Source organism: Patagioenas fasciata, chromosome 20, assembly GCF_037038585.1.
Source record: "Patagioenas fasciata isolate bPatFas1 chromosome 20, bPatFas1.hap1, whole genome shotgun sequence".
Taxonomy (NCBI): domain Eukaryota; kingdom Metazoa; phylum Chordata; class Aves; order Columbiformes; family Columbidae; genus Patagioenas; species Patagioenas fasciata.
The window spans coordinates 3,540,704-3,554,667 of record NC_092539.1 but is presented as its reverse complement, the minus strand read 5'-3'; the positions used below and the strand labels follow the sequence as shown (position 1 = coordinate 3,554,667).

Genomic DNA, 13,964 nt, shown 5'->3' with positions numbered 1-13,964 from the left:
CTTCTGCACCATGGGGGCTTCATCTCACCCAGCTGGGAGGTCCCTGGTGTGGAAAACCTAGTGCCAGGGTGCAAGGAGAGGTCTGGTCAGGGCATGGGTGAAGGCTCAGGAGGCATCTGATGCTGGACAAGATGGTTAGTGGGGGGAGCAGGAGGTGTGGGAGGACGCTGACCAGCCCACCTGTCTCTCGCCAGATCTCGGATGCCGTCTATAGGATGGTCTACGAGCAGACCAAGGCTCAGTATGATGCTGTGACGGCCAAGTGCGAGCAGGAGCGGCCCCAGATGGAGAGCACCATCCGCACGGACATGGACCAGATCATCACATCGAAGGAGCACTTGGCCAGCAAGATCCGAGGTACAGCCCTGCAGGGTGATGCATTGTCCCAGGAGGTGGGGGTCAAGGTGGGCAGTGATGCCCTGGATAAGGCAATGGGGCAGGAACAGGTTCAATACAGACCAAGGGCCCCTTGCAAGAACCAGTTGCATTGTATTGCAAGTCTGGGACACCACTCCTGCCGGGACCTGGGGACAGGGACAGGTCCATGGCCCTACGGTGGGTTTAGGACCTGATTTGAAGAGCTGGAAGGGTGAAGGAGGAGCCTCACCATGCATCTCCCTGCTCTCTGCCCAGCATTCGTCCTCCCCAAAGCGGAGGTCTGCGTCCGTAACCATGTCCAGCCCTACATCTCCTCCATCCTGGAGGCCCTGATGACCCCCACAAGCCAGGGCTTTGCCGAGGCGCGGGAGGTGTTCTTCAAGGAGGTGACAGACATGAACATGAACATCGTCAACGAAGGTGGCATGGAGAAGCTGGCAGAGGTGAGAGCTGGTGATGCTTCTTGCTGACTTGCAGGTGTTAGGACCAGTCCTGCTGGCATTGCTGGTGTGGATGGTGCTGGGGCACCCCAGGCTGAGAAAATACATGGGGATGAAGGCCACGTGGGGTGGCATGTCCTGCCCTGCTAAGCTTGACTTTATCCTCAGTACATGGAGAAGCTTTCCCACCTGGCCTTCCACCCTGTGAAGATGCAGTCATGCTACGAAAAGATGGACCAGCTGAAACTGGAGGGCCTTCAGCAGCGGTTCGATGTCTCCAGCACGTCTGTCTTCAAGCAGAGAGCCCAGATCCACATGAGACAGGTGGGACAGGGACCAGGGTCCTCCCATGTCCCCCTGGGCTGAGCACAGGCGGCTGGGGAGTGTGGGCAGAGAGGGGATAGGGGATAACCCAGATAGGGGTTTGGCCGGGATGTCTGTCCTGTCTCAGGGACCTTCATGTCGTTGGCAGCCAGTTAAAGGTGTGTGGTCATAGAATCACAGAATCATTTTGGTTGGAGGAGACCCTCAAGATCATTGAGTCCAACCATTCACCCACCCCTGGCACTAACCGCACGTCCCTGAGAACCTCATGTCCGTCTGTCCAACCCTCCAGGGATGGTGACTCCAGCACTGCCCTGGGCAGCCTGTTCCAATGCCCCACAGCCCTTTGGGAAAGAAGAAATTGTTCCCCAGATCCAACCTCAACCTCCCCTGGCGCAACTTGAGGCCGTTTCCTCTGCTCCTGGCGCTTGTTCCTGGGGAGCAGAGCCCGACCCCCCTGGCTCCAAGCTCCTTTCAGGCAGTTCAGAGATCAGAAGGTCTCCCCTCAGCTCCTGTTCTCCAGCTGAACCCCCCAGGTCCCTCAGCTGCTCCCATCACACTTGTGCTCCAGCCCCTTCCCCAGATCCATTGCCACACTGGGCTGCTAGGGACCATATCAGTGTGGCGGCTCATCTCGGTGTGACAGTGCTCCCAAAGAACCCCTTGCCCACCCCCATGGTTGGTCTCTCTGGGTGCCCCTACATGGTGACCATCTGCCTCTGCCCACAGCAAATGGACGATGCTGTCTACACATTCGAGACGTTGCTCCATCAGGACCTGGGGAAGCTGCAGGGCAAAGATGACGTCTGCAAGTCCATCCAGCGCATCCTCGAGAGGGTGCTCAAGGTGAGGGGTGGTGGGTCAGGGGCTTCAGTGACTTTCAGTGGCCTTGTTCCATGGGCCAGTGATCTGGGGAAGAGGCCAGGAGCGACCTTACCGATTTTAACAGAAGTCTTGTGGGGAAATACTTCATGTTGAGATTTTTTTCATGCATTTTACTGGGATGTAGGCAGGTGAGTGGGAAATCACTTGGAAGAGCCATGTCCCCTCACAGAATCATAGACAGGTTGCAGGGACCTCTGTAGATCTCCATCCCAGCCCTGCTCAGTCAGGGTCACAGCAGATCACACAGGTGGGTCCAGGGGGTTTGAATGGCTCAGAGAAGGAGACTCCACACCCGCTCTGGGCAGCCTGGGCCAGGCTCTGGCACCTCCCAGCAAAGAAGTTCCTCCTCATATTCAGATGGAACCTCCTATGATTCAGTCTGAGCCTGTTACCCCTTGTCTCTCTGATCACATACATCTCTGTAAAAGCCACCCAGGGTTCGGACTGGCCCAAAAACCCTTCTGCCAGCAGTGGTGCAGGACATGGTTCCTACCCAGGCTCAGGCAGCCCGAGAACGAGCTGGAGAGAAAGATGCAGGGGGCAGAGGAACCTGCTTGTGCAAATGTGCTGGAGGGGGGACAAACTGCAGCCCTTACTGACCCGGGGCTGCCCTCTTATTCTGCAGAAATTCGACTATGACAGCAGCACTGTGCGGAAGAAGTTCTTCAGAGAGGCCCTGCTGCAGATCACCATCCCCTTCCTGCTGAAAAAGCTGGCGCCAACCTGCAAGGGGGTAAGAGGATAACGTTTGGGGGTTAGTGGGGGAAAGACCACCCCTTTGGATGGGCTGCAGCATCCCCCCGCCCCATCCCCCCGACGCTGAATGGCCTCTCCCCCACGGCAGGAGTTGGCCAAGTTTCAGGAGCTGATCTTCGAGGACTTTGCCAGCTTCATCCTGGTGGAGAACACGTACGAGGAGGTGGTGCTGCAGTCCGTGATGAAGGACATAATGCAAGGTAGGGTCCTGCAGCACCAGGGGGGCATAGAACTGCTGAGCTCTGAGCCCTGGGGGGCTCCAGCACCCTGGGGTGGGTTCTGGGTAGAGTGAGGGTGAGCTGAGCCTGGGCTTAGCAGCGCCTGGAGGGCTTGTGATGGGTGCTGGGCAATGTAGGAGGAGGGGGTAACCCCATGTAGGGTGCTGGGGACCAAAAGAGCAGGTAGTGACACCATGCAGGGTGCTAGGGACCATAGGAAGAGGGGGTGACCCCATTCAGGGTGCCGGAAGCTGTGTGAGGAGGGGTGACCCTGTGCAGGGTGCTGGGAACCATAGGAGGAGGGGCTGACATGACATACGGTGTTGGGGGTTGTACAAGGAGGGGGTGACCCCACGTAGGGTGCTGGGGCTGTACCAGTAGCAGCTGTTCCCACTGGTAGGGCTGAGCCCCCCCTGCCCAGCTGCAGCCCCCCTCCCTGCACCCCACACCACGCAGAGGACTGGGAGCGCTGCCCGAGCCCGGTGGGCGCTGCCCCGTCCCTGCAGCCTGTCTGACATCTCCCTCGGTGCTCCAGCTGTGAAGGAGGCGGCCGTGCAGCGGAAGCACAACCTGTATCGCGACAGCATGGTCATGCACAACAGCGATCCCAACCTGCACCTCCTGGGCGAGGGTGTCCCCATCGACTGGGCCGAGGAGCACGGCGGACAGCCCGAGGCTGAGCTGGCCACCGAGAAGCGCCGCAGAGCCAAGCAAGTGGTGTCGGTGATCCAAGATGACGAGGGGGTCCTGCCCTACGAGGTGGGTGCTGAGGTGCTGCTGCAGCCTGGCTCCCCCAAGCCAGATCCCGGGGCACTGCCGAGCTCCCCAGATGGGGTGGAGAAGATCCAGGAGGCGCTGACCAAGGAAAGCCTTGGGGACGAAGTGGAGAAGCAGCTGACGAACGGTACCGATGCCACACAAGAGAGCAGTGCCCCCAAGGAGGTGGCAGGGGCTGTCCCAGGTGATGTCCCCTCCCAGGGTCCACCCAGCCAAGGGGATGGGGTACACTGCACCGCACCAGCATCACCTGCACCCGGAGCAGATGTCCTGTCAGAGGCTGTGGTGCAACATGTTGCACCAGCATCACCCATGCCAGCGTCACCTGTGCCCAGAGCCGATGTCCCATCAGAAGCCAGCGTGCAACACGCTGCACCACCATCACCCAAACCCAGAGCCGGTGTCCCATCAGAGGCCAGGGTGCCACACGCTGCACCAGTATCACCTGTGCCCGGAGCTGATGTTCCATTAGAAGCCAGCGTGCAACATGCCACACCGTCACCTGCACCCAGAGCCAGTGTCCCATCAGGGGCTGGGGTGCAACACGCTGCACCGGCATCCCCTGCACCCAGAGGTGATTTGCCCTCAGGAGCTGAGGTGCCTCACACCATACCAGCATCACCTGCACCCAGAGCCGATGTCCCATCAGAGGCCGGGGTGTCCCATGCCACACCAGCATCACCCACACTCAGAGCCCAGACCCCATCACCATCCACTGAGTCAACTTGCCACCAGCCCAGTGACAAGGAGACGGGTGAGGTGTCCCCCCCTGGCAGCGATTGCAGCTCCCCACAGCTCACGGGCACGACGGAGAGCAGTGAGGGGGTGCAGACTGAGTTCTAGTCACGGGCCACCCCCGTCATGGACTGGCCCCGGTGAGGCTGGGGTTTGGGGTAGGGGAAAAGGACCCACTGTGCTGCTGGGGATGGAGAGGGAGGGGATGGGAAACACCAAGACCTGATTGCCTGGCGCGGGGGGGGGTCCCTGTTGCTGTGCAGGGCTGGCCACAGCCCACTGGTCCTACTGGGTCATACTGTGGGAGGCCCCCAGCCCCACACAGGGCACCCCCTGCACTCTGTTCTGTCCTTCTGCCTTATTTTCTTATGTTCTACTGAAGAGATGCTTTATCTGCCCCCCAGCAGGAGTGCCTGGGGCTGCTGCGGGCAGGGGGGGCTGGCACCCCGCTCTGGATGGGTGTGCGGGATGGTCCTGCCTGCCCTGGGTGGCTTGTCCCCTGCCCCAGCCTGGGGGGATTTCTTGGCAGCCTGGCCCCCACCATCCCACCCAGACAGCTCTGGGAGTGCTGGTGGAAGCAGGGGCACTGAGAACGATGGAAAAACATGATGGTGGGTGGTGGGGATACAGCGATACCAGGTGGCTCAAACTGCTGCTGATGTGGTAAGAGTTGGAGCAGGAGAGGGCTAACAGCACCCAGGCTGGGCTCAGAACGCTCAGGCTGGGCTCAGAGCACCCACTGCCTGCGCTGGCCGCCCTCAGCCTGGGGTCTTCTAGCAGCTATTTAAGTCCAAAGCACAAAACTTCCAGGGAAAGCAGCACTCACACCACGTTTCCAGCTTTGCTGGGCAGGACGGGACAGCCCCTGGGCTCAGGCTGGCCATGCCAGGGAGGGATCCTGGCTCTTGCTCTCCAGAGCTCCCCACACCATGCACAGACGATTTACCTGGCTCTTGGGCACTGCAGGTTTTGGTGCCTGCAGTGATGGTCAGGCAAAGAGCTGGGGCTTTAACAGTGGTTTGCTGGCAACCCAGAGTGGGGGGACAGGACCCACGCAGCCCCATGCAGAGATGCTAAAAGACCCTGAGCTGCTGGCGACTGTCAAGACTCACAGGTGTGAGACTCACGTGTGTGCACGGACCAGCACCCCGACACCTGCCTGTATTTTAGGTGCCTCTGAAGGGGGGTGCCCAGCCTAACCCACTTGGGGAGCCCCCCCACAGTGCCTTGCTTTGGGAACTTAAAACCTGTCTCTTCCAGGATATTTTATTAAGAAAGTTATACAAATGTTTAAAAATATGCTTATAATAATTAATAAAATGGAAAAGCTTTATTTAAAGCCAGAGGAGACTGTTCTTACTCCTGAACCACCCTCCTGAAGAGGGGTAGGGCTGGGGGACCTGGGAGGTGTCACGTCCTAGGACCACCCTGCACCATCACACACCAGGAGCCGAACGACTGAGATGATTTTATTAAAAGGGGTGTCCCAAGGAAGCAGCAAGAGGCACCCGCAGCAGGAGCTTCTCCTCAGCATGGCCATGCCAATGGCTGGGGGGCTTCACCAACCCCATCCCTGAAGCATTGCACAGGAGAAGGGGTCTGGGGGGGCAGCAGGACCCCCGTTATCCCCAGAAGGCACTGTGTGAAGAGGGGCTTGGTGCAGGGCAGCTCTGGGCAGGGGTGCCTGTCCCCAATGTGTCCGCTTCCCTAGCAGGTCACCAAAGCATCCCTGTGCCAGCCAGGATGAGCCCCGTAAAAAAAGGGGGGAGGGCAAAGGAAATAATAGTTAGTATGGGTTGAAGGGACCTTCCCAGCTCCCCCAGTGCCACCCCTGCCATGAGCAGGGACATCTTCACCAGCTCAGGTTGCTCAGAGCCCCGTCCAGCCTGGCCTGGGATGTCTCCAGGGATGGGGAATCACCCAGATAAAGCTCCCTGAGAGCTGGGGGACAGCCACCCGCTGAGGACGGCAGTAGTGTGACAGAGCACTGGCCATGGGACTGCCCTTCCCCAGCGCCAGCACCGAGGGTCCCCGCAGTGAGTCCCTGGGCTGCTGCGTCCCGCACAGCATGGGAACAAGGACAGACCCAGCAAAAGTGACAGCAGCTATTCCAGACAAAGTAGCAGGAGGTGCAGAGCATGTCGCCCACTGTCCCGGGGGGGGCTGCCTAGCCCCGGCCGAGCAGGGGGTACACCACAAAATAGCCCAGCGTGGAGCCCACGATGGCCCCCAGGAAGATCCAGGCGTTGTAGGACATGACAGCCAACATCACCATGTAGCCCAGCACCACCTGCACCACATGGAACAGCGTCTGGGCAACATGGTACTGAAACCACCTGTGGAAGAAGAAGGGAAACCCATCAGTGAGGGGCTGGGGCAGCCCAGCATCTTCCCCCTCAAGCCCAGCATCCCAGAGTGGCCAGAGGTGGGTTTGGAGAGCAGGGAGAGGGATGGGGGCTGCAAAAAGCAGTGCAGGGGGAAATCCCATTCCAAAGGAACAGGGAGGATATAATTAAGGAGTTGGCAGCCTCAGGCATGGTCCGGGATTTAATACAAGAGGAAAAACCCCCAGCTTGGCCCCAATGGGTTGCGCTGGGGAGGAAACACCTGGGCCAGCCTTGCTGGGGTGGCTGAGCTGCTGCTTGCACCCACCCCTGAATCACAGGGACCTCCCCGTGCCCACAATGGCTCCTGCGGCAATGTGAACATTTAAAACAGCAGAAAACCATCCTGGACACCTCCCAGAATACCTGGAGGGGCCAGGATGTCCCCAGGGCCACCTCCCAAAGCTGGACACATCCCCTTTCCTGGGAGCCTGTCAGTCTCCAGCTGCCCCTTTATAACCATTCTCCCCCCCAAACAGCCAGCCCAGGGGACACAGGGGACACTGCGTACCTGCCCTCGGGAGGGTTGGTGTCTGTCTCCTCCGGCTCCACCAGCGACTCCCGGCTGAGGCTGCGGGGCAGCGTCAGCAGCGCCCGTCGCAGCAACACGGCTTTGCCCATCTTGACGGCTTCATAGAGCACGGACAGCAGCAGGATCACCAGCACCGAGAGCGCCATCCCTGCCAGGAACAACCCGTCACTGCCCCGTGTCACTGCCCACTGATGGTGGGAGAGGGGACATGGGGCAATTGGAGGGGGTGGTGGGTCCTGGCACGGAGCACCTGGGCACATCCATAGGGTGGAGGGAAGGGATGACTCCTGGGATAGGGGTTGGGTTGGAGCAACAGGTCTGGGCAGTGTTGAGAAATGGTGTATTTAGCCCAATCCTCCCTCTAAACTTCTAGGGAGTACTTTCGGTGGCGGGTTGCTCTGAAAAAAATAAACACCTTTGCGTTGACTCCACAAAAATGTGGGAGTTAAAACATGATGTTAGAAAAATAACTGGAAAAAAGGAAGAGTGTACAAGCAAAACGGAAGCTGAGCTGTCAGTGAGTGGCTGTGGGGGGTGCCAGGCATGTGGGGGGGATGATTCCCACACCTGCCTCCCACTGCTGTCAGCTCAGGAGGATCAGCCTCAAGTTGTGCCAGGGGAGGTTGAGGTTGGATGTGGGGAACAATTTCTTCTTTCCCAAAGGGCTGTGGGGCATTGGAACAGGCTGCCCAGGGCAGTGCTGGAGTCACCATCCCTGGAGGGCTGGACAGATGGACATGAGGTTCTCAGGACATGGGGCAGTGCCAGGGGTGGGTTATGGTTGGACTGGATGATCTTAAAGGCCTTTTCCAGCCACAACAATTTGATGATCCATGACTCCTGCCCGGGGCATTCCCAGGGCACAGCACTGCTAATGGGGGTAGGAGATGCTCAGCCCAAACCAGGCACTGCCCTCCCAGCTCTGGGGTGAGCGGTGTGCGGAGCCCTCACAGCTCTGCCCCGACCCCCCCATGCAGTAAATGCCCAGCATTAATGTTGGGTGGTCCCTGGTTCCCTTCACAGCCCATCGCTAACTGCTCCTGCGGAAATGCAAAGCTGCTCTTTGTTCCTCTGCCCTGCAGTCTTTCCCCAGGCAGAGAGCACAGTCAGGGGTGGACGGACAGACAGACAGATGGGTGTCTGGGGGAAGAGGGGCTGGCAGTGTACCTGCAGGGGTGTGGACACTCCAGAAATCAAAGAGCAGCACGGCCGTGTCCGAAAAGTAGAAGGTCATCTGGAAGGAAAGGGCAGTGTTAGGAACCGGCTTGGGATGATGGGTCAGATGAACCCACTGCCCTGAAGGGCTGAGCCCTGACATCGATGCTTAGTGGGGTTTTACAAAATGGTGCAATTTTTTTTTCCCCTGATTCCTGAAACGGGAAGAGGAACTTGGACTGAAAAATCACAGTCACGCTGACCAGGCTTAGCTCTTCCCTTTGCTTCTAGCAGGACAATCTTCACCTACAGCAGCAGCTCCTGTGTGCGTCTGGGCTGGAGAGAAAAAGCCAGAGTTTATCCCTGCAGTAAAGAGAGATGAGCCCAGGACTTCATTAGCCCAAATCTGAGAAGGAAAGGCCCGTGGGAGAGGGATAGAGGCTGGTGGCCACCGTCTGTAGCCCAAAGCGAAACCTGCTGGAGATCAGAGCCCAGCCAGCCTCCGCGTTCCTCTGCCGCCCAGGGGATTCTCCGGCATCACCAGGACTGGTCAAAGCACCCAGAGCCCAACAGGCTCCTCCAGGGATGCCTCCCTGGCCGAAGAGCATGAATCCAAGCGCTGTTTGTCAGTCTGTCTGACCTGGGACTGCCAGAACCTACAAAGGCATCAAACCCTGATCTTTAGCACTGTAAAACAGGAGGAGCAAGTATTGCTCTTCTTTACCAAACACACCTACAGAACTGATACCACGGCTCATTTTGCCACCAAAAATAGAATTTAATTGTGCTTTTTTTTTCCCTTCACATCAACCTGGTTTTGGCTGCGTGTACCCACTGTTACTGACACCAGCAGATGCGGCTGATGGGTCTGGCCTCGGCAGAAACACCATTGGATACCCTGGTGTCCACGCCACAGCTGGGTTCTAATTACACCCTTTGGCCGCTCCTTACCCAAAACACATTAGCACACTTAATTGACTCCAACTTTCAAGCTTCTTTTGGCAACAAATTAATGATAATTAGCCTTTAAATGGAGCTATTTCTCCTTTTCGGGTTTCACCCACAAGTCTGCAATGCTGTGCAAGAAGGAGGTAACATTATTTTACCAACAGGGAAACAGAAGCGACAGGCAGAAGATCCCCCAACACACCAGTCCTCCCAGCGTGGGGTAACACCATGTGTTTTTGGGTACTGTGAGGCCAAAATGATGCTTCTTGGGTCAACAGCCCTTTGCTCCTTTCCCTGATGCTACAGCGATGATTTCTCCAGAGACAGCATCCCTCTGGGTGAGACGCATTTGCAAAGGTCAACAGGGCAAGCCCTAAAAAATCTCTGCGCTCTTTGCAAAAGGGGAATTGTGCTCCAGGGTAATGCAACTGGATTGGGATATTCGTGGGAGGGACGCGGTCCTGTCCTCACCCACCTGCCCACGCAGGTGATTCAGCTGTGTCCAGGTACAGCTGCACCCAGATCCTCCTCTGCACCGCGCAGGTGTTCGCACGCACAAACAAAGCTGCTGAAAAACATCCTGTGCACAACGTGTGCATTTAGTGGCTGAATCTGGTGCAGTTTTGGGGTTACTCTTTGCTGGCAAATGGAAAACCAGCGGTGCCTGTGTGGAGCCATGTCAGGCTGCCCGGTGCATCCCAACCCGCTGCTCTGGTCTGACTGGGACACCCAGTCTCATGCATCGGGATGAGCTTGTTGGTTTGCATCGCACCAACCCCTGATCTGCACAAAAACATGACAAGTGGGACACTGTCCCAGCCGGCCCAACCTGCAGCCCCACGCTGGGGACGTGGTGGCCTGGGGAGGTGTCCCCACAGCGGCATGCTCCTTGGAGCTGCTGTGAGCTGTTCCCAGAACTTGCAGGGATGCTGCTGTGAGGGGGCTGGTGCCAGTAAATCGGGGGGACCCAGTATTATTAAACACCACATCTGAGCTCAGAGCATGAGGCAAACCCGCTCCAGCAGGATGGTTTGAGCCCTGCGCTGTGACTTGAGCCACGCTACGAGTTTTGCTGCAAGTTTGCATCTGCAACGGCTCCTCCACGGGTGATGGGCGAGTGGGTGGTGGGGACACAGCAGCCCAGGGGTGCGAGGAGCAGACAGACAGACAGACAAACAGCCCACCCTTCGGACAGGCCACCGGGCAGGCTCTGCCGCAGCCCCGGTACAGCACGGGGGGAAACACGAGGTGAAGCACGGGGAGAAACGGGAACCGGGCCAAAGCTCCAGCAGGAGGACGCGGTGCCGGAGGGCGAACGGCGATACCGCAGCTCGTCCCCAGGGAGCTGCGGGGTTTCAGGGGGGATTTACGGGAGCAGCCGGGCTGCGTCCAGCCCCACACCGGAGCTGTGTCCGGCGCGCACAGCCGGCCCCGTCGCGCCCCCCTCGGCCCAGTACCCCCCCGGTTCGGCTCGGCTCGTCTCACCTGCATGGCGGCGGTGCGGGGCCCGTCCCGGTGCGGGCTCAGCCAGTCCCGGTCTAACCGAGCTCCGCTCGGACCGGCGCGGGCGCGTGACGCGCGCGCGGGGCTCCCCGGGAGTTGTAGTGCGGGGGGGAGGCGGTGCTGCCCGTGTCCCCGCCCCTCCCGCACTCCTTCCCGCGTCACCCCCCGGGAAGGGGCAGCGGGATCTCCCGGGGCCTCGCTTCCTCTCGCCCCCCGCCACCCGCCTGAGGCCCCGCAGCGCGTTCCGGGTCTTTGTGCCGTTTTCCCCGGGGGGGCAGCGCCGGGGCTTTGCAACCCGGCAGCTGCAAAACGCGGAAGTTTTGAAAGGTTTGTTTTGGTTTGTTTTTTTTCCCCAGCTTTTTGCTGAGAGAGGCGGGACAGAGCGGAGGGAGCTGCCCGTCCCAGCTGCGCGCTCTTCGTGACATCCCCATGACACCAGGGAGCGCTGGGGCTGCCCCTGCCTCAGTTTCCCCAAAAGCAAAGCGGTGCTGATGCCCACAGTGGCACCCAGAGCCTGCCCGCGGCTGTGTGTGTAACTCCCAGCTCCAAGCAGTTGTGCGTGTGACCAAGGCAAAGCAAAGCCCTTTCCCTTCCCCTTCTTCCAGCACAAGCCTTTTTTGCCTTTTTTTTGATGAAGTGTTTGTGCTTCTTGTTGTTTTTTGGTTTCGTGGGGTTTATTTGTTGTGTTTTTTGGGTTTTTTTTGAGGAGATAGGGTCCCATTGTTATAATGATATGAGCCTCAATCAGTCATTAAATGAGCACCTTCTCTCATATATACAATATATATAATTTATAGAGAAATGACTTCTGTAAACAATATTCTCCTACTCCAGAAGGAAGTGTAGTCCGTGGCACAATGCAGCTACAAACAGGCGTCTGGAAAACAGAACTGGCAACTCCAGGCAGCCCTGTGCCACCCCCAGCCTCCAAACATGCCCCCAGTTCTTGGCTGGGGAGGGAAGGGGCTGGCTCAGTTTGGGTGGCACTGGTTTCAGCTGAAGCAAACTGGCCCGACCGTGAAACCAAACTGGTGGGAGGCGTCGCCGTTGTGGAAGACGGCCAGGTCCCGCAGGGGCAGCAGGGAGAGCTCCTCCGTGCTGAACTGGAAGATGGTGTCGGTGATGGAGGAGTCATTGTCCAGCTGAAATGAGTACCAGGGGCAGCTGAGCAGCACTGAAACCCTTCCGGAGCCCCCACTGTTCCCTGCACCGCTCTGGTTACTCCACAGAATGACTTAGGTTGGAAGAGACCCTCCAGGTCCTCGAGTCCAACCATTAACCCTGGCACTACCCCATGTCCCTGAGAACCTGATCTCCGCATCTGTTTGACCCCTCCAGGGACGGTGACTCCAGCACTGCCCTGGGCAGCCTGTTCCAATGCCCCACAGCCCTTTGGGAAAGAAGAAATTGTTCCCACATCCAACCTCAACCTCCCCTGGCGCAACTTGAGGCCGTTTCCTCTGCTCCTGGCGCTTGTTCCTGGGGAGCAGAGCCCGACCCCCCTGGCTCCAAGCTCCTTTCAGGCAGTTCAGAGATCAGAAGGTCTCCCCTCAGCTCCTGTTCTCCAGCTGAACCCCCAGGTCCCTCAGCCGCTCCCATCACACTTGTGCTCCAGCCCCTCACCAGCTCCGTTCCCTTCTCTGAACTTCATCCACCCAACACGCCCCAGGAGCCAGGTCTCCATCCCCAGCCTTGTATGGCTTCTGCAGCAATGTGACCTTCCCAGTGTCCCCTGGAGCCCACCCCATCCCCTGCCCCATCCCCAGGACTCGGGCAGCTCCTTGGGGCTGGGGAGAAGATGCTCCTCAGCTCCATCCCACCCTGTGAACCCTCAGCCACCATGTCTTTCCTAAACACTGGTGATGAAAACACGTGCCAAGGGGCTCTGCAAACGTCAGGGGGCTCTTCCAAGCAGAGCAAAGGGTCTGGTCCTGGCCAAGCTCACCAGGCAGCCCTGCAGGCTGGCCGCATAGCTCTGCTCCTGGGAATCGGCCAGGAAGCGGATTTCCTTCTCGGGCTGGGGCTGGCTGTGCTGGGGGGCCGGTCGGCAGGAGTAGGAGACCTTCTGGCTGGCCCGGTGGCTGTGCAGGCGGAGGAAGCGGAGCTGCACCGGGCTGGCCCCTGCGTACTCCAGCTACAGGGACAACCAGAGACAAAACAAGGTAGCGGGGATGGCTTGGAGGGGTCTGTGCTCCCCCTGATTGAACACTGGGCATGATTCAGTTGGTTTGGGTTTTCTTGCAGAGAGAGAAGGTGTAGTGTCCCTCCATGCATGGCCAGCAGGACCTTGTGCCCAGGCATCACTCACCACAGTGGGACAGACACTGGGAGACCCCCAACCCCATGAGATGGGCTTCATGTCCCCTTGGCTGTCCCACCGGACACTCACCAGGAAGCCCCCGGGCAGGGTGCTGAACCACTCAAAGGTGTCCTTAGAGCTGTAGGTGCTCAGCCAAGCCTTGATGGGGACCTGTGGGGAGCGGGGACCATGTCATGCTCTCCCAGCAGGGATGGTGGCACCACCAGAACAAGGACCCAGCCGTACCAGCCCATGTAGCCTGGTCACACACCATCACCAGGATCATCACCACAAACTGCTCCAGCAGTTCCCTGTGCTGGCAGCGGTCACCACGGCAAGGGACCGGCCACACTGGCCTTCCCAGCCCTACAAACCCTCATCCGCATCTGCCCCAAGGGGGTACACAGGGCTGAAGCTGCCCCATGAAAGCCACCCCATACCTGGTTGTGGACGGGGGCTATGCAGGTCTCACCGCCCGCCGTGAAGTTGCAGAAGGCCACCAATGCATCCTGGGGGCTGCCCTGGTTGGGGTCAATGTAGTATTGCCCTGGGGGGAGGCAGAAGGGAGCTCCTGGCACCCAGTTTTTGGCATGGGGAGGGTGCTATGTGATGCCATCCCAGCTCATGGCA

General features: G+C 58.9%; 3 protein-coding genes across 17 annotated transcripts in view; 1 reads left to right on the top strand and 2 right to left on the bottom strand.

Moving 5' to 3' along the window:
- NIBAN2 (niban apoptosis regulator 2) overlaps nt 1–5,856 on the top strand; it is a 30,916-nt gene extending 25,060 nt beyond the window's left edge. The window contains exons 8-14 of the mRNA XM_065853887.2: nt 195–357; nt 634–821; nt 987–1,142; nt 1,872–1,988; nt 2,653–2,760; nt 2,872–2,983; nt 3,537–5,856. Of these exons, the coding sequence (XP_065709959.2) occupies nt 195–357; nt 634–821; nt 987–1,142; nt 1,872–1,988; nt 2,653–2,760; nt 2,872–2,983; nt 3,537–4,621 (1,929 nt within the window). The 3' untranslated portion in view covers nt 4,622–5,856. The remainder of the gene's footprint in view (nt 1–194; nt 358–633; nt 822–986; nt 1,143–1,871; nt 1,989–2,652; nt 2,761–2,871; nt 2,984–3,536) is intronic.
- SLC31A2 (solute carrier family 31 member 2) lies at nt 5,811–11,149 on the bottom strand. Its single transcript, XM_065853888.2, has 4 exons — nt 11,018–11,149; nt 8,597–8,663; nt 7,409–7,577; nt 5,811–6,849 (listed from the first exon to the last, which is right to left on the bottom strand). The coding sequence occupies exons 1-4, from the start codon at nt 11,021–11,023 to the stop codon at nt 6,681–6,683; spliced, it is 411 nt and encodes a 136-aa protein (XP_065709960.1). The 5' UTR covers nt 11,024–11,149; the 3' UTR covers nt 5,811–6,680.
- A 559-nt stretch (nt 11,150–11,708) lies between these two features.
- The window catches only part of COL27A1 (collagen type XXVII alpha 1 chain), a 69,269-nt gene continuing 67,013 nt past the window's right edge, over nt 11,709–13,964 (bottom strand). For all 15 annotated transcript variants that reach the window (XM_065854046.2, XM_071817284.1, XM_071817280.1 and 12 more), the window contains 4 exons: nt 13,775–13,881; nt 13,425–13,505; nt 12,981–13,169; nt 11,709–12,177 (listed from right to left, as the gene is read on the bottom strand). In XM_065854046.2, the coding sequence (XP_065710118.2) occupies nt 12,028–12,177; nt 12,981–13,169; nt 13,425–13,505; nt 13,775–13,881 (527 nt within the window). In that variant the 3' untranslated portion in view covers nt 11,709–12,027. The remainder of the gene's footprint in view (nt 12,178–12,980; nt 13,170–13,424; nt 13,506–13,774; nt 13,882–13,964) is intronic.

Coding starts and splice junctions, on each gene's coding strand:
- SLC31A2 (XM_065853888.2), bottom strand. Junction 7,578..8,596: donor GAGTGTCCACACCCCTGCAG/GTACACTGCCAG, acceptor TGTTCCTGGCAG/GGATGGCGCTCTCGGTGCTG. Junction 6,850..7,408: donor ACCAACCCTCCCGAGGGCAG/GTACGCAGTGTC, acceptor CTTCTTCCACAG/GTGGTTTCAGTACCATGTTG.